Raw genomic sequence first — 27729 nt, forward strand, 5'->3', positions numbered from 1 at the left:
AACTATCACGTTCTCGGTGTTGCCACAATTGAAAAACAAACTTCTTGTTGAAATACCCTTTACTATCCTTGTGATTGTATGGTAAGGCTGGGGATACACATGCCAGACGCCAGTAAATCGGGAAAGTAGCTGGCATGAAAGTTACTGGCATGTACGAGTAACTGGCACACTGCGGATACATTTGCAAGTAATACTGGCATGCATCCTGTGCCCTTGCATGCCAGTATTACCATCGCGTATACACAGGACAGTTCGTGAGTATTTCTTACCTACCTATTCTTGCGCGCTAAATATGGATAACAATCGAAGTGAATTAAACAAAATTGTGTTGTTACTAGCAATTGAATGTGTAGCTAAATTAATGAGAGATAAAAAGAAAAAACTAGTCGGCTTTCAAAGACATTCGTATTCTCTGTACAAATGAATGAAATGTATAGTTCTCTCATCTCCCCATCGTGCCATGTTGAATACAAAAACGAACAAAAGAAATACTTGACCTTCGAAATCAAAACAAAAAACGTGCACTGCGCCTACAGCCACAACGAGTCGGCTTACGGCTACTGGTACCGGCATGCCCGTAGCTGTCGCGTCTGTTCACACGTGCAAATCAAATGTTGTGCTAGCTACTTGCAACTAGCTAGCTTCCAGTTACAGGCACGCCAGTTAGTGAATACACATGACTGTAGCTGGCACTTGCAAGGAGCTGGTATTGTAGTGTGCAAGCTACGGGCATGTGTATCCCCAGCTTAAGATTATTACATTTATTGATCAGTCTGTGGCACTATTTATAGAACCTATGGTCATATTTTGTGTTACTAGTTTAGTAATTTAGTTCATTCTTGACTTCTTGTAATTTGTAAAGTTGTAAATAAACTAGATGATATAATGAAATATCTTTGTTTAACTTGAGCCCTTAAGCTCTGATTTACTTTTTGTATCAAGACATATATTTAGAAAATATTAATATGTAAATATACAAAAAACAAAAATGTTATATATGTACTTACTGTAATTAGTGAAAGTAACAAACTGCAACAAACTCATCATGGGAAAAACTAGCAAAGTTGTTGTTTGCGGAATGAAAGGAGTGGGTAAAACTGCGATTTTAGAGCAGCTTATTTATGGCTGTGTTAATTTAAAATCGTCGTTCTACCCAACAATTGAAGATATATATGTTGCTAATATTGAGACTGACCGTGGTACTAAAGAACGGGTATGTTTCTATGATACAGCTGGTTTGGAACCACCGCTCACAGGCGAGTTAAAAGGTTTAAACATTTCAGTTAAATTAAGGTTTCGGTACTAAAGCTTAACGAAATAAAACAACACAAGCTTCTATTTTTGCACATATTACTTACAAACAGCTTATAAAGAATGGTAATATTTTCCATGAAATTCAAGTTGCAGGAGATGAGTACAGTATAGTTAGTGCTCGGCATCTTCAAACCATGTATGGGCTTATTCCATCAACCAAATTGATGATTATGTACTATTATCTAATTAAAACACAATTCAAATATATTTAATTTTATTATTATAAGTATAATAGAAATCTTTAGTTCACAATGTGAAAAATTTAATTAAACAATTGTTTTTTTTTACTTTTATTTAGCATAGAATTCTCAACATTAAGGTTACATGTTTTATCCCAGGATGTGTACCATTCAATTCTACATTTAACCTGCATATTATGTCTTGCTTTTCTTGACATACTTGTTTCTGACTTTTACCTTTAGACCCAATTATAAAATTTATGGTATTTTATACCGACTAACATATTTAGTCTTTTCTTGAATGCAAATAATTTTGGAAAAACGAACTTGTTTATAATAGGAGAGTAATATTGATTTACAAAATTTTTTTTATTTGACCATAAATTTTTAGGACCTCCACAATCTCCTACAATGCAGCTAACAGCTAACCAAGTTCTTCAGAGACACTACCTAGGTTTTGCCGAGGGCTTTGTTATGGTGTATGATACTACAAGACCTGAATCACTTGATGTACTTATGTATTTAAAAAAGGATATTGATAGAAATAAAGACAAAAAAGAGGTAAACATTATTGTATTGCTAAAACTTAGATCTAGATTAAATTAGTATTACAAATTGGCTAAAATACTTATCATCCCACATCAGAGTAGTTAAACAAGTTTTAAGCTTAAAGCAATTGCAATGAAAGACTAACCTAAAGTAACCCAGTGGCCTCAGATTGCATGTTTCTTTGATTTTTTTTTGTATTGATGGGAGACCCTCCTTTTTGGAGGAGGAGAAGAACCCCATATAGTAGGAGGGTCACACTGCACACATAAGAACAAAAATGTTAGGAATTTCCCTCAACCTCAGGGTTTAGATAGATTTAGCCACAAAAATATCGCTACTAAAATATTTAATTAGAATAATAAATAAAAGATTACTATTGATATGTTTCAGGTTGTAATGCTAGTCATTGGAAACCGTACAGGGCCAGATGATGTGAATTGCCTTGAAAATACTTGTTCGAAGGCATCAAATTGGTGTTCAAAAGAAAAAATTCGACACTTTGAAGTATCGGCCATGGACCGACCATCATTATATGAACCATTCATATTTATGACAACCAAACTTAATCCGGTACAAAATAAGACAGCTTTCCCACAACTTAGTACGCTTAGTAAGTTAACACAGAAGAATAATAGAAGTGAAGCAATGTAACATCTCCTCAATCTATGCCCTTTCTGCTATCATCCATAAGGTATGTTCCTACCACTGGTAAAAACTGATTTCAAACTTTATTTTAGTTTTATTGTTATTCTTGTTACTACAAATAAAATATAACACAGCGAAGATAATTATGACAAAAACAAAATTATTTATTTATTTTATTTCAACAAAGAACTTGTCACCGTTCACCCTATTACAATAGGTATTTACAGTACTACAATATATACAAAAAGGGTATAGTAAGAAGTATTAGATTAATATAACAGACTTATGGCATCTACTCTGAACTAATAAATTATAATTTAATTTAACTAATTAATTATAATAAAAATTATTTTACTTGCATCGGAAAGAATTGTTTATTTTAATGTATTTTATAGTTTATATACGATGTTTGATGGAAACCTGTCTGAAACCAGTTTTTACCATTACTAAGATTTTGTTTAAAAGTTTATGTGCGAGTTTAAAGTCACGTCACTCATCAAAGCTTTTTTAATTATTTATAGTCTATTTTATGGAGATCTGGATTATTTAAGTCTACAAATGTACTTATAAACTGTTATTGAACAATACTATAAGAGAGTGTGAATGTTAAGCGAAAAATTCAGGACGAAATGTTGCGTTCGATAGTGAAAATTGTCAAATAGACGTAAGAATAGTGTCAACGCCTATTCGACTAGAGCAGTGCTTTCCCACCTTTTTTTGTGCCGTGCACCATCTTAGCCTTTCTAAAATGACTAGGGGGCTATGTACTATACATAATTAATATAAAAAAAATATTCTTCACTTAAGAAACTTAAATTATATGTTTTAGGAAGAACTTACTAGGTATTTTTTAACGAATTTTTTAAAACAATGAAAAACTGAAATTTAAATTCCAAATAATTTTAATAAATTTTGGAATAGCCCGCCGTAGTTTGTGGGGTGTGGGCCCCACGTTGGGAAACACTGGACTAGAGAGATTGTTGACCAGTCATAATGAAATCGAGCGCAAATTCGTTTTACATTCTGACAAGTCAGATCGCTTGATTATCATTGGTCAACGTATATCCAATCACAGTGATACGACACGATCGATTTTCAAATATACATGATTACTCTCATAAAGACATTTTAGAATCGTTTCATTATTGAAATACCCAATATTATTGTAGAGATATTAACATATACAAATATACTATAAACCCTAAATAGCTATTCAATGTTTTCTTATTTTTAATTATTTGAGGATTGTATCGTATAATCGTTAATTTATTTTTATATTGCCCCATTGTTATAATTTATCTCATCGATATGGGGCATAGATTAAATTAGGCAACTTTTAACATATATATATAATTTCATAGAAATCTATCATAGGGGCTATCGTGAGCCATTATGGTTGCGCAATGCCTTATTAAGAAATGTATTTTCGTATGAATTCCCTAGATGTAATTAGGTATACAATATTGCTAATTGTGACAAAAATCTCTCTGAACTAGACTAAAAAATCTCTTAATATAATATAATAGTATATGCTATACTAATGAAATTGGGTAATTGATTATTATATTATCAAGTTTATACTTATCTTACCGACAAGTGTATATGTATATTTGTCCACTAACTAATCGAATTAATTTGTATAGTTTTTATTACAATTATTTAAGTGAAAAATATTAATGAAGTTTATATGAAGATGTAATTATTTATTAATATTGTACTATGTTTTAATTAATAATACTTATACGTAAAAGACAATCAATCTTGGCTTAGTGGCTTGAGTGGTCTTAAACCATACCTTGAGAGCGTACGTTCGAATCTCGGCTGTATCAATTAGATTTTCTCTGTGCTATGGCACAGAATGCCGAACATCGGGGTTTAAGGGCGGACACTGTTCAAGGGACTTCATAAAATATGTTATTTATACTATGTAAGATTGTTTTTATATTATTTAATGTTCACAACAAAACTATACTGTATATAGTTAGCAAAGCTGTTAATCAATCTTCTTATTTCAAGTGATATATAGTAAATTTGTACTTAAGAAATCGAATTTGTAATATTTTTTGTATATTTCGCTATTGGCTAGGATTTCAGTTTGACTTAGCGCGAATTATGTACTTTGTGTCAGAATTTAATACGTTTTTGAAAAATTCATACTAAGCGCGGAGTCGACAATGAATCTCCTGTGTTAAGTACTTATTTATTGAATTTTGTGCAATATCAATTTCAAATTATAATAATTTTAAAATTTATTTTGTTTTATTAACTGGCTACTGTTTTGCGGCAGACATATATCGCAAGACTGCAGGGTTAGTCTTCAAAACCAATTTCCATTGGCACGCTAAGCGTTTCAATTAGAAATGAAATGTAACTCAGTTCCAGATGGTTCTTTCAAAAATTTTTTTGGTGTATCTACAGTGTTTATAGATTGGGCAATTTACGAAGACGCGCCCCACACATTTTTGGTTGTGGGTAGGCATAAAAAAATAGATTTTTTATTAATCGATTATTTTTTTAGCATGAAAAATCGATTAATAAATAATCGATTTTTCTTAAGAAAATAATCGATTTTTTTTATTAATCGATTTTTTCCTAATTTTTGAATTAATTTCAAAATAAACACCCTAAATATTTTATTTATCATGGTTTTTTTAAATTAAAAATAAACAAAAGAATTTATGAACACAAATTAACGTTTAAGAATAATCAAAATCGAAATTAACTCTCGTAACTTTTCTCAAAATCTCGTTTTGATAGATTTTGGTGAAATTTGATAAATGCTGAGTGTATTGTATGCTTTCAGTAGCACATTGCAGTATTTTTGTTGTCTTTTTAATTGTATGTAGTCTTGTGCTGCTGAATAAATTGATTTTACTTTTAAATTATAGTGTTCCATTCAAACTTGAGTTTTTGTACGGGGAGTTTGCTCCGAGCGTCAGTTGCGAACCGACAGCTTTTCATAGTGTGCGTGTGTACCGAAAACACTCAACATTGACGGAAGCTTGCACACATACTCGTATACTATATACGGTTAGGAGGAATAGTGGAGCGCGTCTTCGTAAATTGCACTATCTGCTGATGTTTTTTTTTTCTCTCGATCTACTCCCTGCCTTTTTCATTTCTTATATTTTTACATGGGTGAACCGGGGCGCAGTTGCTTGCGAGGCCCGTTCTTTCATTTTTGTTTGTCTCCTTTAGATATTTAGTGCGTCATCATCAGTACGTATCAGCTGCTAATAGGATTAGAGAAAGAAAATGAAAACTAAAATGGACTCGGAAAGCAGGAGTTGATGTTACGTGATATCGCCGCCAATGGAGTGAATGGACTAGAGTATTAGGCATAACATTTAGCATAGCAAAATCCTAAATTAACCAATGTTATTTTTTTACGAATATAACAAAATTTTACATTTAACTGTCGTATACATATCCACTTTGGACGTCAAATGTCAGAGTGTTATTCAGGCACGTAAATAAAAAACATATGTTGGCGGCATAATTTTATTCGCATTTCGTAAATTAATCTTAATAATATCAGTTTAACTACGTCTATCCGGGATGTAATCCCTAAGCTACCTATAAACTACTGAACCAACACTAATGCTCTTTTGAGCGATAAACAAGTAAAGATGACCGTAAACACGATACATTTTACATTTAAAAAATGTAGCTAAATTATTGAATTCACAACTTGTTATTATTATGGGTTAAATCAAGTAATTATAGCTCACTTTTAGCGCTTTTGTAAGTATCACAAAAGCGCTATTAATTCATGTTGAGAATCAAAATCGGCATTTTCCTGTTAAATATATCGTGTTTGCGAAGGACATAAACTGCTAAAATAACAGTGCCCTGGTATTACGATAATTATATACTATCTGGAATGTTTCAACTATTTTGTTGAATGGAGATATGAAAATATTTCGAAATGACAAATACATACTTATTAGTAAAATTATACAAAACGCATAGTTTTTCTAAGCGTTTTCTTCTGTTCCAATTAAAACGACGAAAAAACTAAAACACTCAATTTTGAATCTAGAATTTCTAAACAAAAGCCGTAGGCGTAACAATTTTACCAAATATTCTTACTTCGCTCATGTTTTAATAAATTTGTGTGTAGTAAAAGTAATTAATGTCGTTTTGGAACATCTTTAACAGACAAAATCTTGTATTGGAAATGTATCTAGCGATCTGTATAAGTATAATTTACATAAACGTCTACTTTAATTCGATATATTATAGTCTGGATTGCTGTTTCATCGCATTAAGAGAATTACAGCTTAATAATTTCATTTAGTAGTAATCTGCGCGGAAAAAGAACTGTCGTATAGGTCGGTTATCGAAAGCTGGCGCGTTCACAGTACTCACACTAATGCAATTTCACTATACAGTATGTTTAAAAATATGACTTTTTTGCCAAGCTATTTATTTTAGTCTACTTTGGTTTTAGTAAGGTTGGGTGGGTTGTAAATAAATAAAAATGTGTCAAATACATATAAATATTATGTGCATACGTGATACGATGGTGGATCCCAAAGTTGTAAGCCCGACCAAGAACGTAAAAGAGTAGTTTGTGTAAATAATTTTTCATTTTTCGACATAAGCTCCATCTAGCTCAACACACTTCACTTTTACTTCACTAACTATTCTTTCAATACTCCTCTTAGAAACCCCAGTCGCATCTGATGTCAAATTAAATATAACATTTTTTCATTAAACTGTTTTTATTAAGATGATGAAGACCATTTTACGAGATTGCCCTGGTAATGTTTAAAAAAAAGATCAACATGTACAGTAAAGATCAACATTTTAGTTTGACATTACGTCTCGCGCTTATTCACAGACACTACACAAGCACAAAGTGTAAATGTGTTGAAGCCGCCAGCTTTAGATAACATACCTATAGGTTTTAAAGTTTCTGCACAGACTATCAATAAATGAAATTATGTCATACATTTTATAGTCTATGTTCATAATTAATGACAGATAATTAGGAAAATAATTTATCGTTTATATTAATTTATTTTTGTCATTTGGTTACCTTTGCACTTGAGTATTACCAAGATGTGAACTAACTTTTCTTAATTTCGTTCTTAAACTCCTTGCATTGTGCTCCTGCGTAATATCTAGACTAAATAGCCAAGCTATAACGTCCTAAACATTATCTAAAAATGACTAGCATACCCTCGATTTCGTTTTTAACGTTTTATTTCTAGATTTTAACCCGAAAGTAAATTTTTGTTAATCTTTGTATAGCGCCATTACCCAACATGAATTTTACTAATGAATCTTGGCATCTTAAAAAATTAAAAATAAAATAAAAAATTACGTGTATAAGGAAAATTTAAACAATCCGCAAAAGCTCAGAAAACTTTCCAAACGGTATTGCTTTACGATGATGTTATTGATATAGTAGACATAAGGGCGGTTACAGACTAGCGTATTTTTCTGCGCGTATACGGTCGTTTCAGTATACGCGCTTCAAAAAACCGGACGCGCGTAAACTGTCATATTTCGGCGTGTTCGCTCAAACCGGTAGTGGCAGCGTGTCAGTACGAACATGGATTCTGACGAGGACACATTGCTATTTGCGTTACTTATTCGCCGTCCACTGAGAAGACGAAACAGATGCTGGGTGTCATCAATGGTTGCATCAAGACAGACAACCGATCACTTTAGAAGCGCGTCAACGCTCGTACGAGTTGCACGTATGCCAAAAGGCGCCTATACGTGCCTACATGCGCTTCCAAAGAAGACCTTATACGCGCGTAAAAACCCTTGTCTGTAACCGCCCTAAGACCACCAAATTATCGTTGAATGCGCAACTTAACTTAAGCTATCTGATACGGTATGGATACACAAAAACACAGTAATTGCCTATTGCTGTCTACGTACTTCGACAACATATTGATAAGACATGCCCGTGCTTACTTATAAGGCACTTTAGGCTCAGTGCCTACATAAGAAAACATTGCATTAACGTAAATGGTTATAAATAATTCTACCGAAGTGGTAGAAGTTCTGGCACCGCATTCCTAGATTGGCTTAATTTTAAGCTAAACTAATTATTTACATTCGCTCCACTAGTTTTTACAACGAGTATTGATACTTAGCATTTATAGGTGGCGAATTTCCACTTTCAAATTACTTCGAAAATATTTTATCACTATCCTATTTCAGCGCGTAATTATAAATTATAATTAGAGGATATTAAAAAAATATAGTAGATTTATTTACATCGTTCGGCGATAGTTTTGATATAATATTTTTATTAACTTAAACTTTTAAATTGATCTACTATATCTTTTCACGGATTTCCTAGATTAACTGTAATCACCGTTAGGATCCTGTGAATTAAGCCTAACTTCGCGTCGCTCAAATTAAGTGTAGGATTTAAAACAAATTTATCGTTAAACTCAAGAAAGAATGAGTATTTGTCTTTCACGATTGTATATTTAATTATAATTAATTTTATTTCAACGTGTGTGTTGCTATTCGAATAAATAATCTAAATAGCAAGCACAGTTTCGAACAGCTTCAATGATTACATTTGTCTAAAGAAAATATTGCATACGTTACAATAAGTTGACAAATTATGATTACTCAAAATGGAAGGTGAAAGGGAACGAGTGCTTACTATATCTATATTATAATAATTTTACCCGTACACAAAAAATACAGTGTTCCAGGATATATTAGGCTCTCGCTTAATCAAGAACGTTGAATATAAGACAACCGAAATTGCCGATACAAACTGTCTGTTCGTATTTACATAGAGTGCAGAAACCAACCTTATGGTACAATGACTTACTTCATAAGGATGGTTCTGTGTAGTGTCCGGAGATGGTAGAAACCCAGAAGTTGATTACATCTTACTAGAAGTACAAACGCGACAACCGCTCAAAATCTTGGCATTCCAAGGAAGGAATATATCTACTCTGGAACATGGTAAGACGTCCGACATTTTCCCATCTGTTTACTTAAATACGTTAAGTAACAACGTTAACGTAATATACACAAAATAATGCGTACATGCGTGTATTAAATACACAAAAAATAACGGTCAATCGTCAATGACGTCCATTTTGAATGTCGTTGGCTTGCGACCAATGGGCTTTAGGGCGAATCTAGTTCCGGTTATCGGTGAATATTTTTTATTTGGAATGTCGTCGTCACTACTGCTTGAGACGTTGCACGTGCCGGACGCTCGCACCTCGCCTTGTTCTGAATCAGACTGCAAAATATTATAATATTTATATATGTTGGTAGCTCCGATTGGCTTTCAAACTTTGCCATAGACTATTTAACACAAACAAAATACAGTTGATATAATCATACATGTGATTGCTCAGCATGCTCGTGTTAATAATACGGTTTCGTCGTATTTGAAGCAGTTTAAAACAAAAATACGTAAACAGTTTGAATTATTACTACACTCGCATAAATGAAAATCACAACTAACATAACATCAAACATCAACTTAAGCTTTTGAATAACAAATTTAGTGGACATGCGCAAAAATACAATGCAGTAAATAAATAAAAAGCAGGGTATTATTAATTATTCTTCAATGTATAGAAACAAAACTCAAACTTCTGAGCATTAAGACTACTGTTATTGAATAACTAAACCTCGGTTATTTAATAAAAACGTAAATATAATATTAGTTCCTAATGAGAACATCAAAGTTTTGTTTCCATGAGATGCATTAAAATGAACAACAAACATTTATTTCTTATTGCGTCCGCGCACGATGCTTGTGGGCAGGCGGGTGCCAGGTCTCTCGTCGCTGCTATCCACTCCCTGAAGGATTTGGGATATTTACAGGTTAGTCTAGCCGTTATGGTTATTAGAGGGCATTTGACATATGTCAAATATACACTATTCCCGGGTCTAATAACGTGTGGTTTCTTATTACATATTATTTATATCTGGTTTGGTGGGTAGTTATTTAAAAATGTAGGTAGACAACAAGTCAAATACCCTCAAAGTGAATTCACATTTATGATACATTTAGCTTTTTACAATGTAGCTATAATAACAGAGCCACGATACGATAACACAGCATCCTTAGCTTATACGGATTTTAGCTGAATTTCTCTCTTTAAATTTTAGTCGAACTAGTCAAGTATAAATCTTAGAACTGGCATGGAAATATTGTGATACAAAATCTTATGCGTAATTATAGATGAAAATTTTGCTGACATTGTTACGATTTACTTTTCGTGTTTAACGCCCACTCTTCCATTTATTTAGTTAAAGTAAATACTTCACTGATATACCTCGTAAGATACAGGGTGGCCTAAAACTTGGTAAAAGACTTGCCTAAACGATAAACCTTAATTCAATATCCTAAGGTAGAAAATTGAGTCTTACATCGAAGTCGCCAATAGTGAATTTAGTAGCGACATCGGCGACGAGCTGAGCAGGCGCAGGTGGCGCATTCTCCGGCGAAATCACCTGCGTTTGTTAGTCACAACACATATTAGTATGTTAAACACAACAGAACATAACACAATGAAATGAGATGTATATGAGAGAGTTATGTGTTTTATGAAGACTAAAATACAACACTTAAATCTCCTATGAATTTTTAATGTATCAGGAGGCAAACGGCCTGATGACCTGATGTTAAGTGATACTGCCGCCCACGGACACTCACATTGTCAGAAGGCTCGCAAGCATTGCCGGTCTTTTAAGATTTGGTACGGTCTTTTCTTGAAGATTTCTTTATTGATGTTTTTCAAATTTAACGTTTATTAAATCGTCTAAATGTGAAATATATACACAGTGAAAAATAATGTCGCTTCCACCACTTATACTATGCAACGGACTTTAATATGAAGACAGTGATTCAAGATTAGTATGTAAACTCTGGATAATATAAGCGAAAGTCACTTTCCCGCCTTCTATATTAAACATGTTGCCGCTGGTCTTCAAGTATTACGTAACGAATTTGGGGGGGGGGATCCTTTTGTAAAACGTATATAAACGTATATACGGGGCGGGGATTGAATTACGCGTTATAGTTAATATTATTTTCGACTTTCCAGTACTTTACACCACATAATGGTAACTTTTAGGTATAAAGAGTCACTAGATGGTCACGAAATGTTTTACTATACTTTGGTCCAAAAAAACGTTACGGTTACGTTACATGGGGGGGGGGGGGGTGCCAATAATCTCCAAAATGGCGTGACGTAATACTTGAACGCTCCCTTACCTGCTCCCCCTAGATAATCGAAAAAGGTTTTTATTGCTTAATTTATCTTATTACTGTTTAGATACATGGTTTATTTATTGTACAGTTTAGATCCTGGGCCTGCCCCCCCTGAAAATTGCTAGCGACGGCTTTTATACCAGGTCAACCAACCAGGTTCTATTATCTTAATTTTTGTGATATGATTTAATTAAACTGTTATTAGCAAATCTGCCTTAGCAATATTAGTTAAGTCGAATTATCAGAATATCATCCAAATAACTAACATCCTGATCGCTCATCATCTCCTTAGTAGAGACTGTGGTCTCAATTCTTCTTATAGATCCCTGGTGGATGTCCACGTCGAGGGCCAAGCATTGGAAGCGACGCAGAAGTAGAACAATAGGTATTGGCAGAACTCCAGCTAGGATCATCAATATGGCCACCATCAGCACCCAGTTGGGGTACTGGGTCTTCTCCACGCGTCCCTGAAAGGATTAACATATTTAATAATTACATACTGAAAACATTTAAATATGTAATATATAATAAGCTGAAAAATCTCAAAGATGCATAAGAGTGAAGAATACCTATTTTTCAGCTATAAAAGGGCGCGCACTCTGGTTGGACTCACGCTACAACAAGGCTACATATCACCCATATAATCAAGTTGGTGCGTAAAAGCATAAATAATTACCCCTTACTGACTAAAAAGTCCAGTAGCAGGCCGGATCCGGATGATCCAGTCACCGTAGCCAACGACAGATTAAGAGCCACCCGCGCGGTAAAGAAAAATCAAAACCAGATTACGGTAAAAACCACTTTCAGCGGGGAAGTCGTGGACCTGTTTTTTTTTAAAGAACAGGGGGCAAACGGGCAGGAGGCTCACCTGATGTTAAGTGATACCGTCGCCCATGGACACTCACAATGCCAGAGGGCTCGCGAGTGCGTTGCCGGCCTTTTAAGAATTGGTACGCTCTTTTCTTGAAGGCCCCTTAGTCGAATTGGTTCGTAAAAACTTCAGTAGGCAGCTGGTTCCACGAAGTGGTGGTGCGTGGCAAAAACTGCCTTGAAAAACGCTCAGTTGTGGAACGGCGAAGTAGACTTCACTCACTCCAGTGATATTCCATCCTGCCCTTCAGGCGATTGACCACCCCCCGACGGCCTAAACTGAGGTCCGAGTCTCGCAGGAGACGCTCGTGCGCTAGTCGTGGGAAAAACCTCCATTCCATCCAAGTTACGCTCGTCAAAACAGCCCGAGCTGAACTGTGAAGGCCCTTAAGGCCAACAACGAGATGTCATTACAAAAAAAAATCCTTGGTGTGACTTCTTCGTCGCATGCACCAAATATAGACGTTACTTATAATTTATTATTACCAAATAAAATAAAAAAATACAAACGACCACTATAAAATGAAACCTTACCTCAGCGGCATTCCAAGCTCCATAAGTCGGTGGGTTGATGAGCATAAATACGAGAGACGAGAGCAGGATACAGGAGACGATGAAGGGTCCCACATAGCGCCAGGTGATTTGCCAGTATAAACCTGGCCTGTAGCCTGTCATTTCGTAGATATCGTTGGTGAACCTGAAGAAGAAATTTATTTATTTTCGGCAAAGGATATCTCTCTTTTTGTCACAGAGTTTCATACTGTTTTATCTTTAGTCTTATAATAAGTCAGTTGTTATGATTAGTATAAATAAATCAATGGCACTACAAACTTTTTATGTCTGGGCCTCAGATTTCTGAATCTGTTTCATGATCATTTGTCTGTTTGTCAATCTAATAGGCAAGTAGGTGATCAGCCTTCTGTACCTGACACACGCCGTCGACTCTGGGGCCAAAGAAAGTCGGTTTTCTCACAATGATTTTCCTCATTAAATGCCCACATAGGAAGAAAGTCCATTGGTGCACAGCCGGGGGGCCAACACTGCTCACGATTACTCACTTATGTTAACCATGTTAAAAGTCCAACAACTCACCTCTCATGTCCATAGATGTAAATAACAGAGATCATCTCCAACAAAGCCACCACCACCAGACCAATGGTCCCGGCGAAAGAGTCAAACATCTTCAGCCAGTACTCTCCAGCTCCTGTTGTGAAGATCAGACCCACGAAGAAACAGAAAGTGCATACGAAACCTAGAAAAATACCAAGATAATTATCAAGTTAAGATAGGATGGTCTCCAACAAAACGAATGAGGCACCGGTCAGTGTGATGATGAGCATACGTTCTCTTTTCGTTGTAACAACTCAAACTCAAAATATCTTTATTCATATAGGTAAGTACACTTATGAACGTCAAAAACAGAAAAGTTTAATTAATTGTAAATTTACATTTACTACCAGTTCGCAAGTCAAGGGCGTAGAGCGGGCAAGAAGAACTGGCAAGAACTTTCCGCCACTCTTTTTAATCGCTAAGTTTTGATTGGATAAGCATGACCCCAAAGTTCTACACTAGGGAAATACTTTTCTCCTACTATATTTTATTATATATATACTATATACAATGACATTTTGTAATCTATGGCCATGATATATTCAAAATTTCTTACCTGTTATAACAGGTTTGCTTAACCGCTTGAAGAAGTCAATATCAAATATTGTGCACAACATCCCCTCCATGATCCCAATCTGACTTCCAAGACCCAGGGAGAGTAGCATCAGGAAGAAAATGATGGACCAGAATGGAGCTGGAGTTAGTTGCAGAATAGCCTGGGTGAATACAATGAAGGCTAGGCCCGTGCCTTCTGCTGCCTGAAAAGACATATTTAGACTTCAAGCGGAATAAAGACTTAATAGCCTTGAAAAATATTCATTCTTTAACGCTGGCAACATTTCCTCGCTTAATAGCGATAATTATTCGTTGAGCGAGGAAAGCACCAGTTCTGGCGTCACCAGTACCAACCAGGAAATATATCTTTAATTAGCAGCTGTGGACTTGAACCCCACGGCCCAAGTGTCTCTACTCAAAGAGAACAAAATCAAAGTTGGAGGAAATAATTATATTTGAGCCGTTTATTACTTTCACCAGCCCAGAAAAGTAAGTTACAGAATCGCAGGGCTACTCTGCTATATAATTATAACTTACAAGGATTTGAACGGATAGTATAAAAATTAAAACTATTTGTTTAACCCGAAATACACTTTCGACTATGCGTTTTTTGTATTTTGCTTTCATAATAAAAATTTCATTTTTATCCAGTAGTAAAGTATTTAAATACAGCCCTGCGATTCTCTAACTCACTTTTCGAACACGCACACGGTTTTCGCAGCGGCGGTCGCGTTCAAATCAGTCGTGAAGCAGTCATTTTACGATTTGGCATTCTGATAAGGATGGAGCTACAAGCAAGCCGCTGTGCGAGTTCGAAAAGCGAGTTACTTAATCGCAAGGCTAGTATATTTATGAAATCTAATAAGTTCTCGCAAATAATATATATTTACAAGCATAAAATTTTAGTTTTAAGTTTATTATTCAAAAATCTTTTGATTTTCTTTTTAATTATTTTATTATTACTTTGTAGGTTAAGAAAATTGTAAATACTGTAGACTTGATTGTAAATAAAATAAAACTTTACAAAATAATGCAATAAAATCATAATATGTTACATTAGAAAACCGCTGTGATCTGTATAAAGGTAACCATAGCAGTCTGGTTTAGGAGCGCGACAAATGCATATAAAAGTTTTCATCCGAGTCAGATCAAAGTTGTCATCCCGAAAATTGCTAGTACTCTTTTGTAATGAACGGAAAGCATGCTTACCTCATCCAGTTGCCGACTCATGGTGCATCCCGTAAGATTAAGTGATGAGGTGATATTGTCACTCAAGCGGGGATAATACTCCTCATAGTACTCCTGCGTAGAGTTAACAGTGAAACCGCCGATATGGTGCAACGCTAAGACTTTTATTTCCCTGAAAGAAAATACATTTTTTTTTCATATTACAGTTGTGTAAGGGTGGTAAAAGACTAGTGTTTTTTACACGGGAATAAGCTCGTCTTTGAAAGCGCCTGTAGGCACGTATACTCGCGCCTTTTTGCATACGCGCAACTCGTACGAGCGTTGACGCGCTTCTAAGCTCGTATAAGTTCGCAGTTCTGGGTAGAGTGTATTAAAGTGACCGGTTTCTCTGTCTTGATGCAACCATCGAAGACACCCAGCATCTTTTTCGTCTTCTTAGTCGACGGCGAATAAGTAACGCAAATAGCACTGTTTCTTCGTCAGAATCCATGTTGATACTGACACGACGCGACTACCAGTTCGAGCGAACACGCCGAAATACGCGCGTCCGGTTATTTAAAGCGCGTATGCTGAAACGACCTTATACGCGCAGAAAAATACGCTTGTCTGAAAGGTTTTTTATTAGAGATATGTATTGATTAGAGAGGTTGTCATTAGTGAATTTTTAAAAGTTTGAAGTCCAATCGAAACTTAACAAGTTCTTTATGCGTCCATAAATTTGTTGTTTATCTATATAATTAAAATTCATTAAGAATATTTAAGCCTCTGTATATACCCGTAAGTGGGAGAAGAAAGAGAGGACCACCACCCACCAGAAACTTGAAGATGGAATAAAAGGTATAGCGGTACAGAATCCAATTGTCGAGAGAAATAGAGCCAAGTGGAAGACTTTGGAGGATGCCTTCCGTCGCAGGTCGAGTACTATTGAAAAACATAATGAAATGGACCTAGTGTAGTTTAGTTTAGTACTCGAATAAAGGCTATTTTTACTTTATTTGTTTTATATGCCCGTATGTCTATTTATTTCTTAGAATCTCTCGCTCTTATTAAATGCGTGCGTAAAGAAGGTGATCAGCTGTGTCGACCCCAAAGGTTTTTTTTCATGTTACAGGAGGCACACGGGCAGGAGGCTCACCTGATGTTAAGTGATACCACCGCCCATGGACACAATGCCAGAAGGCCATCTACTTCTCTAAAGATAATGGAACAGAATTTTTCAAGGGACCAGGAAACATTTTTTTAATTAACAACTGTCAAATTATCGAGTGTCAACTGTACTTATATTAATGTTCCATACACATCTACGCTTGTCTATCTTTTGTATAACTCTGTAAGCTATGATACTCAGATCACTCTGGCATAAAACAATAACAAGCTTGGCGCCTCTCCGTATACTTGAGTGGGCATTAGCACAGACTAGCCTTGGTGTAAATAAGATTATGTTTGTGTTATTAAAACCAGATTGCACTTTACTTTGAAGTTGTAAGCGGCCAGAAACAATTTCTTCGCATTTTGACGTAAATTGTAGAGTATCACAAATAAGACATATTTGTTGATACAAAATAAATTCGTTAAACAATAAACACTACTTTAATAAGAATGCCGTATTAATTATTTATTTATCAATAAACCTTAACATAATAATATCAAAGTCTTGCTACTTTGATGGTTTTAATTTGTAACGTCATTGTATGAATTTAGATTAATCTCTCGAATTCTATATTCGCGGAGAAAGAGAAAAGTATTAGGTATCTAATAAAGTAAAATTAATAGCGCTACAACCTTTTTAGTTCTGGGCCTCAGATTTCTGTATCTGTTTCATGATCATTTGTCATTCATAGTAAGCAAGTAGGTGATCAGCCTCCTGTTGGGCATCGAACCTACAACCTCAGAGATGAGAGTCAAACTCAAACTCAAAATATCTTTATTCATGTAGGTAAACAAGTACACTTATGAATTGTCAAGTTAAATTAATTGTAAATTTACATTTACTACCAGTTCGCAAGTCAAGGGCGTAGAGCGGGTAAGAAGAACTGGCAAGAAACTTTCCGCCACTCTTTTTAATCGCCAAGTATTGTCATACAAATTGTTTGAACTGAAGCAAATCAATCCCAAGGATTAGGATCATTTAAGTATTCCTCAAATATATAAAAAGCTTTATTGATTAATTTCCGTTTAAAATTCCGCTTTGAATTTATTTAGTGATAATTCTCTAATTTAAAGTCGCATGCTGAAGCCAAAAACTAAAGTTATTAGAAAACGTTAAGGTAAAAACCAACCATGGCGATAAATCTTTAACTAAGATCTAATCTATGGTAAAACGGTAGTAAATTTTAGCTAGAAAACAAAGTTAATTAAAATCCAATTTAATCCAGTAATAACTTAATTTTTTTACACGGATAATTATGAAAAATAATATTTTATATAGTAGTAAGAAATGTAACAATCATTACGCAGAAGGAAAATATCGTAAGGAGACCCAAACAGTTGACAGCGTGTGTCAGGCACAGTACGCCGATCAACTACAATGCCAGTGAGAAACACAAATGATCACGACACATAGAAATCCGAGGCAAACAATAAATAGTAACCATGTCGCTCTGCAAGTCTATTAATTACTACATATTTTAAATTTACCGAATATAAACAAGAGACTGTCTCTGATCGCAACAGTTGTAAGGCATTCGAAACATCGAATTATGTGATTAAATTTTCACGTAACAAAATAATAAAGATTAAAGAAAAAAAATAATAAAGATTTAAGTTGGCGCTTGGTAGATAGTGCCGGTGACCCCAGAGCTGGTGCTTTCCAGCGAGGTATACTGCCACAGGGACCAAACTTTTTAAATTTGTTTTAATTTTCTATTTATCAAATTTTAATTATCATTATTATTATTAATATGTAGGTTAAGAATATTGTAAATACATTTGTGTAATGAAAATATATAATGTAATATATTCACGTATGTAATGAATGCAATCAAATAAAATCTTTATAAAATCAACGATGAATTGTATGTCATTGATATGATTTAAATGATACTGTCATTAGCAAGACTAAGATCCATTGTTGTAGTAATCACACGTTATTAATAATTATTCTCGTTGACAGTTAATAAGAACGTTAACTGATAATCGTGTATAAATGAGATACAAAACGGTGTAATGAAGAGAAAATAATTTACGAACATAGCATCTTTGTATTTGGGAGGAATATTTTGACGTGTGCCGTGTTTGTTGCTATGGCAACGATATTTATTAAAAATAAATGGTAACCTTGGTAACAATTAACTCACGTTTAAGGCCGATAAAGTTTTCAGTACTTCGCGGTATTATAAAATTCTCGTGTCACAATGTTCGTTTCCATACTCCTCCGAAACGGCTCGACCGATTCTTATGAAATTTTTTATGCATATTCAGTAAGTCTGAGAATTGGCTACTATCTATCTTCAACCCCTAAGTGATAAGGGGTGTCCACCCAAAACATTTTATATTTTTTGGATAACATATTTTTTTTATGATATAGCATACGAAAATACATACAACCCTTAAAATGGGTCGCAGAAGCCAAAGAAAAATCACCAGTGGTACTACAACCTTTTAATTCTGGGCGTCAGATTTTTGTTTCAGTTGCGTGAACATTATTTTTCCTTACGCAAGCTGATCTGTCACACACGCCGTGGATTGTTAGATCTTGCCGGTTTCCCCAATATATCATTACAGTATGAGCGTGTTTTAATTTCGCATAGAATGAAAAGTCCTTTGGTGCCCAGCCGTGATTCGGACATTTAGGGGCCGTTTACGTAAGCACATTAGGGGATGGGGGTCTTTGATTTTCTTCTTTGCTGATAACGTCAACAGTAATTAATTATTTACTTTTTTACACATATTACCCACACATTGTCTATGCTTGAAAACGAAATGCATTTCCGGGGATTCCTACAAAAAGATAATACCGTTTACGTACTATTATGTTTGAGAGCTATTTGGCTCTATAGCCTGGACAAAATCAAATTGGTTGCTGATTTTTTGCTTTGACATATTTTTGTTATTATTATTATTATTTTTTTTAATTTATATAATGCTACAAATGTAATTTTTTTTTTTTTTTGTATATCACACACTGTTTTGTTGTGTTTTTTTAATATTTTATTACTCTTTAATGTTAATATTCTACGGTTTCGATATTTGTAAATATGTGAGGAACATGTATACTAACTTTTTTAGTATAGTAGTTTATTCTAAGAGTACATTGTCTTCACATATAATTATTTAACAAATGTAACAAAATATTGTAAACCTATTTAAAAGAGTAAGTGTGGAGTTTCTTGCCCATTCTTCTCCACACGAAACTACCTTTTGGAAGGGGCAACTAGAATCATCTTTATATTTTTTTTTTTTGACGTTCAAAAGTGCCATTTTAGATGGTCTAATTGAAATAAACGATTTGACTTTGACTTTGACTTTGAGCTTTGCTTACTTTTGTTGACAAGAAGAAAAGGGGAGGGGGGGGGGATACATTGCAGTAAATCTGCTTACGAAATACTTGAACGGCCCCATTAGGGTAATCCCCAAAATTTTGAAGGAATACTACATAATCATTATATTTTTTTTGAATTATGGTCCCTAAATCCCAATGCAATAACTTTAATATTGTAAGACGCCAACGTACTAATAACTTACAAATTACAACAAAGTCGTAAAATAAATCGTCATTTTATTACTCAGTAATAATTTATGTAATGTTGCCGACCACTTTTCGTATTAAAAGTTTGGGAGGTCTTAAATTATTAATTGCTCTCATTAAATCAATAATGTTTTCATTAAATTATTTGTAAGTATAGATAAGGTAGCAGTGTTGGCCTGTGTGTGGCTTCAGCGTGCGACTCACATCCCTGAGGTGTGCTTTCTTTCTATGTGCGTATTTAAAATTCGTTTGATTAGCCGAAACCATAACTCTCACACAACGCACGGCGGAAAGCCTGAGAGTCGCGCAGCGGGAGATGGATAGAGCGTGCTTGCCATCTCCCTTCGCGATCGAAATGAGGAGACCGAAGTGATCGACATAGTAAGGGCTGTCGCAACATCTAAGTGGCGGTGGGTAGGCCACATAGCGCGCATGGACAAGAATCGATGGACGCGGGTCCATGAATGGAAACCTCGGCAGAACAAAAGACTGCCCGGCCGCCCACTTATTAGGTGGACTGACGACATCTTCAAGAAGGTTGGCCCCAGTAAATATAGAGAGGCTAGAGCTGGTTACAGGAGGAAAATGGAGGAAGCCTACGTCCAGAAATGGACCAAATAAAGAGGCTGATGGTGATGATAATATATTGTTGCATCTATAACGTTTGATTATTTAAAGCTATTACTTACTTGCCAATACATTTTTCGACCATAGTAAAAGCTTTGAAGCCCAAAATACTGAAGATGACCACAGATGCATATATGGCGGTCAGAGCGTTGCACACAGATACAAGAAGCACGTCGCGTACACAGTTGTTATTCGGTGGGTTGTAGGAGCCGAATGCGATGAGGGAGCCGAACGCCAACCCGAAGGAGTAGAACACTTGAGTAGCCGCGTCCAGCCATACCGTTGGATCTAGTAGTTTTTCTAGCTGTAGGAATTATCGGGGATTAGTGTACTATAGTACACAAAGTACGTAAATTGCAAAGAACCTAGGGGAAGAAGGAGAAGAGGGTGCCCCAAAAAAGGTGGATAGAAGATATAGAGGCGTTAGCAGGATGCGAATAGAGAAATAAAGCCATGAAATAAAAAATAAAATAAAATATGTTTATTATGGAACATACGATACATGTATCACTTATTCCACGTCATTAAATTTGAAGTAGGCCGAGAGAAAAAGCCGGCGTAAAAAACTCTCGGTCTCTCGGACAGAGATATTTGGGAAAAGATAGGAGACCTTTACCCGTGTAGGGGTTCCGATCAACGGTTCTGAAGGAAGGTAGGATATATTTGAATAAAATGCTTATGACAAATATAAGCTGTACAATCTACTTTTGTAATGATTGGAAATGAAATGGGCTTTTATTCTTATTATTATTACACTATAATACATTTGTGACTGGCTTTCTAAGTAGTGAGAATCTAATAAATCTTTTACAAGCCTATAAGAACTTAAAATATCGTACGGAAAAGATTTGCCTGAATAGTTAATCAGGTCCCTATAAACTTTGACTATGGAATGAGTCAAGGTATATTAACATAAATTTTCAGAAGAATTATGGCAAGAGCCTGATTAATTTTAAAACGTAAAAAAACATTTTATGTATTTAAATAACAAAATTAATCGCAAAATGTTCCTAAGCGCAAAACTTTTATTAGCGCAAACTATTTTAGAGTATATTTTTATTTATTTGCTGCCCTGCGATTCTGTAACTCACTTCACGAACTCACACAGCGGTTTTCGCATCGGCGGTCGCTCTCAAATCAGTCGTGAAGCAGTCATTTTATGATTTGACATTCTGAAAAGGTGGGAGCTTGTACTTTATTGTTTATCAGATTGCCAAATCATAAAATGACTGCTTCACGACTGATTTGAGAGAGACCGCCGATGCGAAAACCGCTGTGTGAGTTCGTGAAGTGAGTTACAGAATCGCAGGGCTGAACTCTGAAGAATTTTTATGGAGAAAAAATATGCACGGAATAACCAGAAAAACTAACTTTTTATTCTGGAAATCTACGTGGTAGCTAGCTACGAAAAGATTGGCCAAGCAAAAAAATCATATTTAGGCGAAACGAAATTCGCAGCGGGGGTTAATACTACTTTAAGAGACTTAAACTACTAACCTTTGGTTTATACATATGTAGTATACCATCAGCGGAGCCAGGTAATGTTATACCACGGACAAAGAATATTGTTAGCACAGCGTATGGAAATAAAGATGTGAAGTATACCACCTGAAAGAAATATCTAATTAATGTCTAGATCAGTGATTCCCAACGTGGGGCCCACGCCCCACAGGGGGGCTATTCGAAAATTTATTAAAATTATTTGGAATGTGTTTTTAAGTTTTGATTACGTTTTGAAATACCTCGAACTTTCTTAAGTGAATAATTAAATTATTTATGTTTAAGAATTTTAAAATAGCTAAGGTAGAACATAGGATGAAAAACATTGTTCTAGATATAGATAAAGGTGATATCAGACGGTTCATTTTTTGTTCATTTTCACCTTTCATTCGGTACATTTCACTCGAAATGAAATGTCTGAACAAAAAATGAAACACGAGTGCCGAATGAATTCATTAGTGAACCGACCCAACAGTGTTGGATATTGGCATCCGGTATCTTTCATTGCCACTCCGAATGAACGATAAATGAACGGTCTGAACACTGAGAGAACGTTCATTCGGATTCGGCCATTTTGTTTCGAGTCCTGTAGCCGACGGACATCATGTTGTCGACGAAGTTATAACTTTATTTTCTGTGTGTTATTATATTGTTTTCATGCGGCAAAATGGTGTTCAAGTGGAACGATCAAAATACATTACTTTTTTTTTTTTTATAAATTTCTTCTTTCAATCCATGGTCGCACCCACCACCGTCGACGTTTTATTTGCTTCTTTTTTGTCAACTCTTTGATTAAATGATCACAAATTAAACTAATTCCAAGACGTACGACTTCATTCGATGACATATTTAAAAGAAAGAACAATGAATGTTCATTACTGTATCATTTCGTCTAAGCCGTGTGAACATAGAATGAAAAAAAAATGAAGCATTCATTCGAGTGAACCGTCTGATATCACCTTTATATATTGTTTTCATTTAAACTGATGTTCACGGTCAGATGTGGACGGACGGAATCAAGTAGCTGTTGCGCGTTGAGCATACGCGTGGAAACAAAACACAATCAAATATATTATTACACCGTGAAATCGTATATAGTAATCGGTTTAGTAGTTACAGATAAACTTTCTACAGAATCCCAAATTCATTTTTTTACAGCTATTTGTGTATTTGTTTTTCTAAAACTGATTCATTTCATTTTACCGTTTTAATAAATTCTTTGCGTCACTCTATTTATAAAATGGAAAACATAAAATATCGCATTATTTACTAGTGGCACCAGTGGCACAAATATATATTATTATTGCAAACACATTAGGGGTATTGAAATCCTCATAAAAACATTACGAATTTAGATTTGTCACTGTATATTTTGAACAAATAAAATATACTAATGATTGATTTTAATTATTATTTCCTACTTGCCTATTACATTGATGCCAATACTTTATTTTATTTTACTTTTTTCTTCTAATACTAAGACAGGCTTTTAGAAAATGAGTATTAATACCTTATTTTACAACTTATTATATTTGCATACACACAATTTGTTTAAGTTGTAATCTAATTTTTAATATAACCTCGTCCTTTGATCGATAATTAATTCATGGTGGTAACGAAAAATAAACGATGAAAAAATAAAATTTAACATAGTATTGTCTTTGATTAACATAACTCATTTAAATAAAACACTATTTTGACCGGATTGAAGTTATGTATTATTTTATAAATTTACAACTATTTAACATAATTTTAAATTTTCACCGTGACCACGCACGCTGTAAAGCACGCGAAACGTCGGATAAATTTAAAATTATGTTAAATAGTTGTAAATTTATAAAATAATACATAACTTCAATCCGGTCAAAATAGTGTTTTATAAAAAAATAATAATTTCATTACCTTTCCACTGCTCTGTATTCCTTTCATGACGATAAAGAATACAATAATCCAAGCTAGGAGCAGATAACAAACAATCCACCAGCGTGGTACTCCAGGGTTGTCGATACTTGGTGACGCATCTAAAGCCTCCCGGTACCAGTAGTATACCGTAGCTGTTGTTTTCGAGCATTCCTCTTCAGCAGTGCCGTTGTCTTGGGGACAGTGGGCCCATGGCAAGGCGTCCGCGCTTAGCTAAAAATAGTATCTTATATTATGATGACCTTCTAGAAATTTCTATGTAACGGCTAAGAGCCCTACTTATTCAGTCATCGTAATTTTTACCCGTCAACCCTTTAAATTTAGACCGATTGAACTTGGAAATTACCCTTTTTATTAAAGGTCACATTTAATTTTATATTTATTAATGTAACTAGAATATTGTATGGCAATCAAGGTTTATTATTTACCAAAAACATTAAAAGATATTCCTACTATATTTTCAGAAAAAATATTATTCTATTAATGATTATTTTCGTGAAAAGTTATAATTAATATTAATTTGATAAAGTAATAATATATTTGAATAGTGATACGACTCATAATGTATATGTAACTTCTTTATAAAATTCCCTTTGAGATAAATTTGCACACCATTATGTGTACCATATTCTTGCAAATAAATTATTAAGATTTCACGGTTAAATTTAATACAAAAAAATATTTCTGATATGTTTATAAAAAATACAAGAGCAGAGGCTTAGTGGCTTCAGCGTGCGACTCTCATCTCTGTGGTCGTAGGTTCGATCCTCGGCTGTTCACCAATGGACTTTCTATGAGCGCATTTAACATTCGCTCCAACGGTGAAGGAAAACGTGAGGAAACCGGCTTCCCTTAGACCCAAAAAGTCGACGGCGTGTGTCACAGGAGGCTGATCACCTACTTGCCTATTAGATTAACAAATGCTCATGATACAGACACAGAAATCAGACATAAAACGGTTGTAGCGCATTAAGGTGTTGCATTTTTTGATAATAATAAAAAGTTAATACCTGGTACTGAAACTCACCCGAATACTATTAAAGAGATAGAAGAACACCCAAGTTATTATAACGTTGTAATATAACGCCACGAATAAGGTAACTACACAGCTGGAAATCCCAATACCGCCAAGCCAAGGATGGATGGTGTTCCACACGCCAAGGGAGCCAAGTCTCATCTTCTGGCCTATTGCCATTTCAATCAAAAACAATGGGATGCCTTCCAGCACCAACATTATGAGGAAGGGTATCAGGAACGCACCTGCAATAATGATCCGTTTAAAGAAAATATAAAGTCTATTTTAGTATGTTTTACTTTTTTAATTTCATTTACCCACGATTTATTTCGCCTCCTGCTGATAGAGGTCAAATCTTTGTTTTTAATTTATTTTATTGGTATATATTACTTAAGATGCCATGTGGAACATGGTGTAATGGTTGCAGCTCTTTACAAACGTTGTGTAAAACAAAAACTTGGCGATTAAAAAGAGTGGCGGAGAGTTTATTGCCAGTTCTTCTCTTCCGTTCTACGCCCTTGATTTGAGAACTGGCAGTAAATGTAAAATTATATAATAATAGTATATTTCTTTTTTTTTGACGTTTATAAGTGTACATTCTGTTACCTATATGAATAAATGATTTTTGTTTGTTTGTTTATAATTAACAACTTTAATTGCAATGACTATACTGCTTCGTAGTAAAATCTTATTTAGTCAATTATGTATCGAGAATGTATAAAATCATGTTCGTACATTAACGGGAATATCGGCGACGCACAGCTTTTAAGCATAAATTCTAAATTGAGACAATATTCGTTCTCTTAGAATCTTAGAAGTTCTTAATCAAATGATATACTGAGGACAATATGTATAATCACATATCAAAGGTGTAATTTAACTGTTTTGGGCTGACACATAAAGCACTGCCGTGCGATTTTGTTAATCCAAGAGTTCACCTCCCACTAACAACGCTCACCTCTCGTAATTTTTGGAATCTCATGGTATTCCGTTAAGAAATTTCACACTACATCTGGACAAGCGGAGGGAGCTTGTAGTTTATTGTTTATCAGAATGCCAAATCGTAAAATGACTGCTTCACGACTGATTTGAGTGCGACCGCCGCTGCAAAAACCGCTGAGAGATTTCGAAAAGTGAGTTACAGAATCGCAAGGCTGATATAAGTGAAAAAGTAACAGTATAGAGAACAAAACAAATCAGTAAGATGTCTGCTACATGTTTACGAGACTGTGCAACCCACACATACACAGAATTCTAACCTTATCTATTTATTATTTACTAGTAATTTTACAGCTACACATATCTATATTACAAAACAAAACATATAGACAGTATGCAAAGCCAAAACAGATTACATTAATTAACAAAATATATGAAACAGAAAACATAAGTACATCAATAGATAAAAAAATGGAAATGAAACATTAACAGTATTATTAATACAGTGATTCGGTTTTAACAGATCACAGTTAAGAAGATCATGATCCCGCATGTTTTATTGCGTCACATCGTAGCTGTCTACGGCGTAGACAGTGCGTCGTAGCAAATCGATAGTCTAGTGCTGCCGACGATTGTAGACTAAAATTTGTTTACGTAATGCGTCATAAATATCTTTTATATAACCCGCTGAACTCTTGGTTCTTATAAACATTGTGTAAAAAACGTTTCAAACGTTGTGTAAAAAAAACATGGCGATTAAAAAGAGTGGCGGAGAGTTTATTGCCAGTTCTTCTCTTCCGTTCTACGCCCTTGATTTGAGAACTGGCACAAAATGTAAAATTAGAAGCATTAATATGTATTTCTTTACTGACAAGTCATAAATGTACAATTTAAATGATTTTTGAATTTTATAACCTATCACTTATATATTTCTTGGATATATTGTATATTTCATCACTAGCACGTTCATAGACATTTGCTTTTTGTCGCTGAAATCTCGAATAAAATGAAATTTTAATAACGTTTAGACATTCGCGATCATATATAATTACAATCCTTATCTACTGTATTGTGTAGTAATACGATAGTTATAAGGTGAAAATCGATTTATAAATCACCATAAAATAAGGGTTAACGACTCCAATGTGATAATAAGTATTTTATATAAATAAAATAAATCAGTGGCGACAACCTCTTTAGGTCTTGGCCTCAGATTTCTGAATCTGTTTCATGATCATTTTTAAATCTAATAGGCAAGTAGGTGATCAGCCTCCAGTGCCTGACACACACCGTCGACTTTTTGGACATGTCGGTTTCCTCACGATGTTTTCCGATCGAGCAAACGTTAAGTGCGCACATAGAAAGAAAGTCCATTGATGCACAGCTGGGGTCCGAACCTACGACCTCA

At 34.7% G+C, this 27729-nt stretch overlaps 2 protein-coding genes across 5 annotated transcripts in view; one reads left to right on the plus strand and one right to left on the minus strand.

Moving 5' to 3' along the window:
- The first annotated feature begins 798 nt into the window (after window positions 1–798).
- On the plus strand, window positions 799–3305 carry LOC125050619 (NF-kappa-B inhibitor-interacting Ras-like protein). 2 transcript variants are annotated; one of them, XM_047650574.1, is made up of 3 exons: window positions 799–1268; window positions 1885–2054; window positions 2433–3305. In XM_047650574.1, exons 1-3 carry the CDS (start codon window positions 1046–1048, stop codon window positions 2691–2693), a joined length of 654 nt encoding a protein of 217 aa, XP_047506530.1. In that variant the 5' UTR covers window positions 799–1045; the 3' UTR covers window positions 2694–3305. The 2 variants fall into 2 exon arrangements, with proteins under 2 accessions (XP_047506530.1, XP_047506531.1); XM_047650575.1 differs by having other exon boundaries at window positions 802–1256; window positions 2433–3302.
- A 4722-nt stretch (window positions 3306–8027) lies between these two features.
- LOC125050200 (sodium-dependent neutral amino acid transporter B(0)AT3) overlaps window positions 8028–27729 on the minus strand; it is a 30868-nt gene continuing 11166 nt past the window's right edge. The window contains exons 3-14 of one of the 3 annotated variants that reach the window (XM_047649884.1): window positions 25395–25627; window positions 24350–24580; window positions 22445–22555; window positions 21010–21251; window positions 15655–15805; window positions 14447–14648; window positions 13873–14032; window positions 13315–13477; window positions 12177–12377; window positions 11067–11150; window positions 10417–10493; window positions 9789–9924 (exon numbers count right to left, since the gene is read on the minus strand). In XM_047649884.1, the coding sequence (XP_047505840.1) occupies window positions 10419–10493; window positions 11067–11150; window positions 12177–12377; window positions 13315–13477; window positions 13873–14032; window positions 14447–14648; window positions 15655–15805; window positions 21010–21251; window positions 22445–22555; window positions 24350–24580; window positions 25395–25627 (1853 nt within the window). In that variant the 3' untranslated portion in view covers window positions 9789–9924; window positions 10417–10418. Of the gene's footprint in view, window positions 9925–10416; window positions 10494–11066; window positions 11151–12176; window positions 12378–13314; window positions 13478–13872; window positions 14033–14446; window positions 14649–15654; window positions 15806–21009; window positions 21252–22444; window positions 22556–24349; window positions 24581–25394; window positions 25628–27729 lie in introns of all 3 variants that reach the window. The other 2 variants (XM_047649881.1, XM_047649883.1) reach the window with 2 other exon arrangements.

Source organism: Pieris napi, chromosome 6 (genome assembly GCF_905475465.1).
Source record: "Pieris napi chromosome 6, ilPieNapi1.2, whole genome shotgun sequence".
In the NCBI taxonomy this organism is placed as follows: Eukaryota; Metazoa; Arthropoda; class Insecta; order Lepidoptera; family Pieridae; genus Pieris; species Pieris napi.

Coding starts and splice junctions, on each gene's coding strand:
- LOC125050619 (XM_047650574.1), top strand. CDS start 1,046: ATGGGAAAAACTAGCAAAGTTGTTGTTTGCGGAATGAAAGGAGTGGGT. Junction 1,269..1,884: donor GCTCACAGGCGAGTTAAAAG/GTTTAAACATTT, acceptor ATAAATTTTTAG/GACCTCCACAATCTCCTACA. Junction 2,055..2,432: donor GAAATAAAGACAAAAAAGAG/GTAAACATTATT, acceptor GATATGTTTCAG/GTTGTAATGCTAGTCATTGG.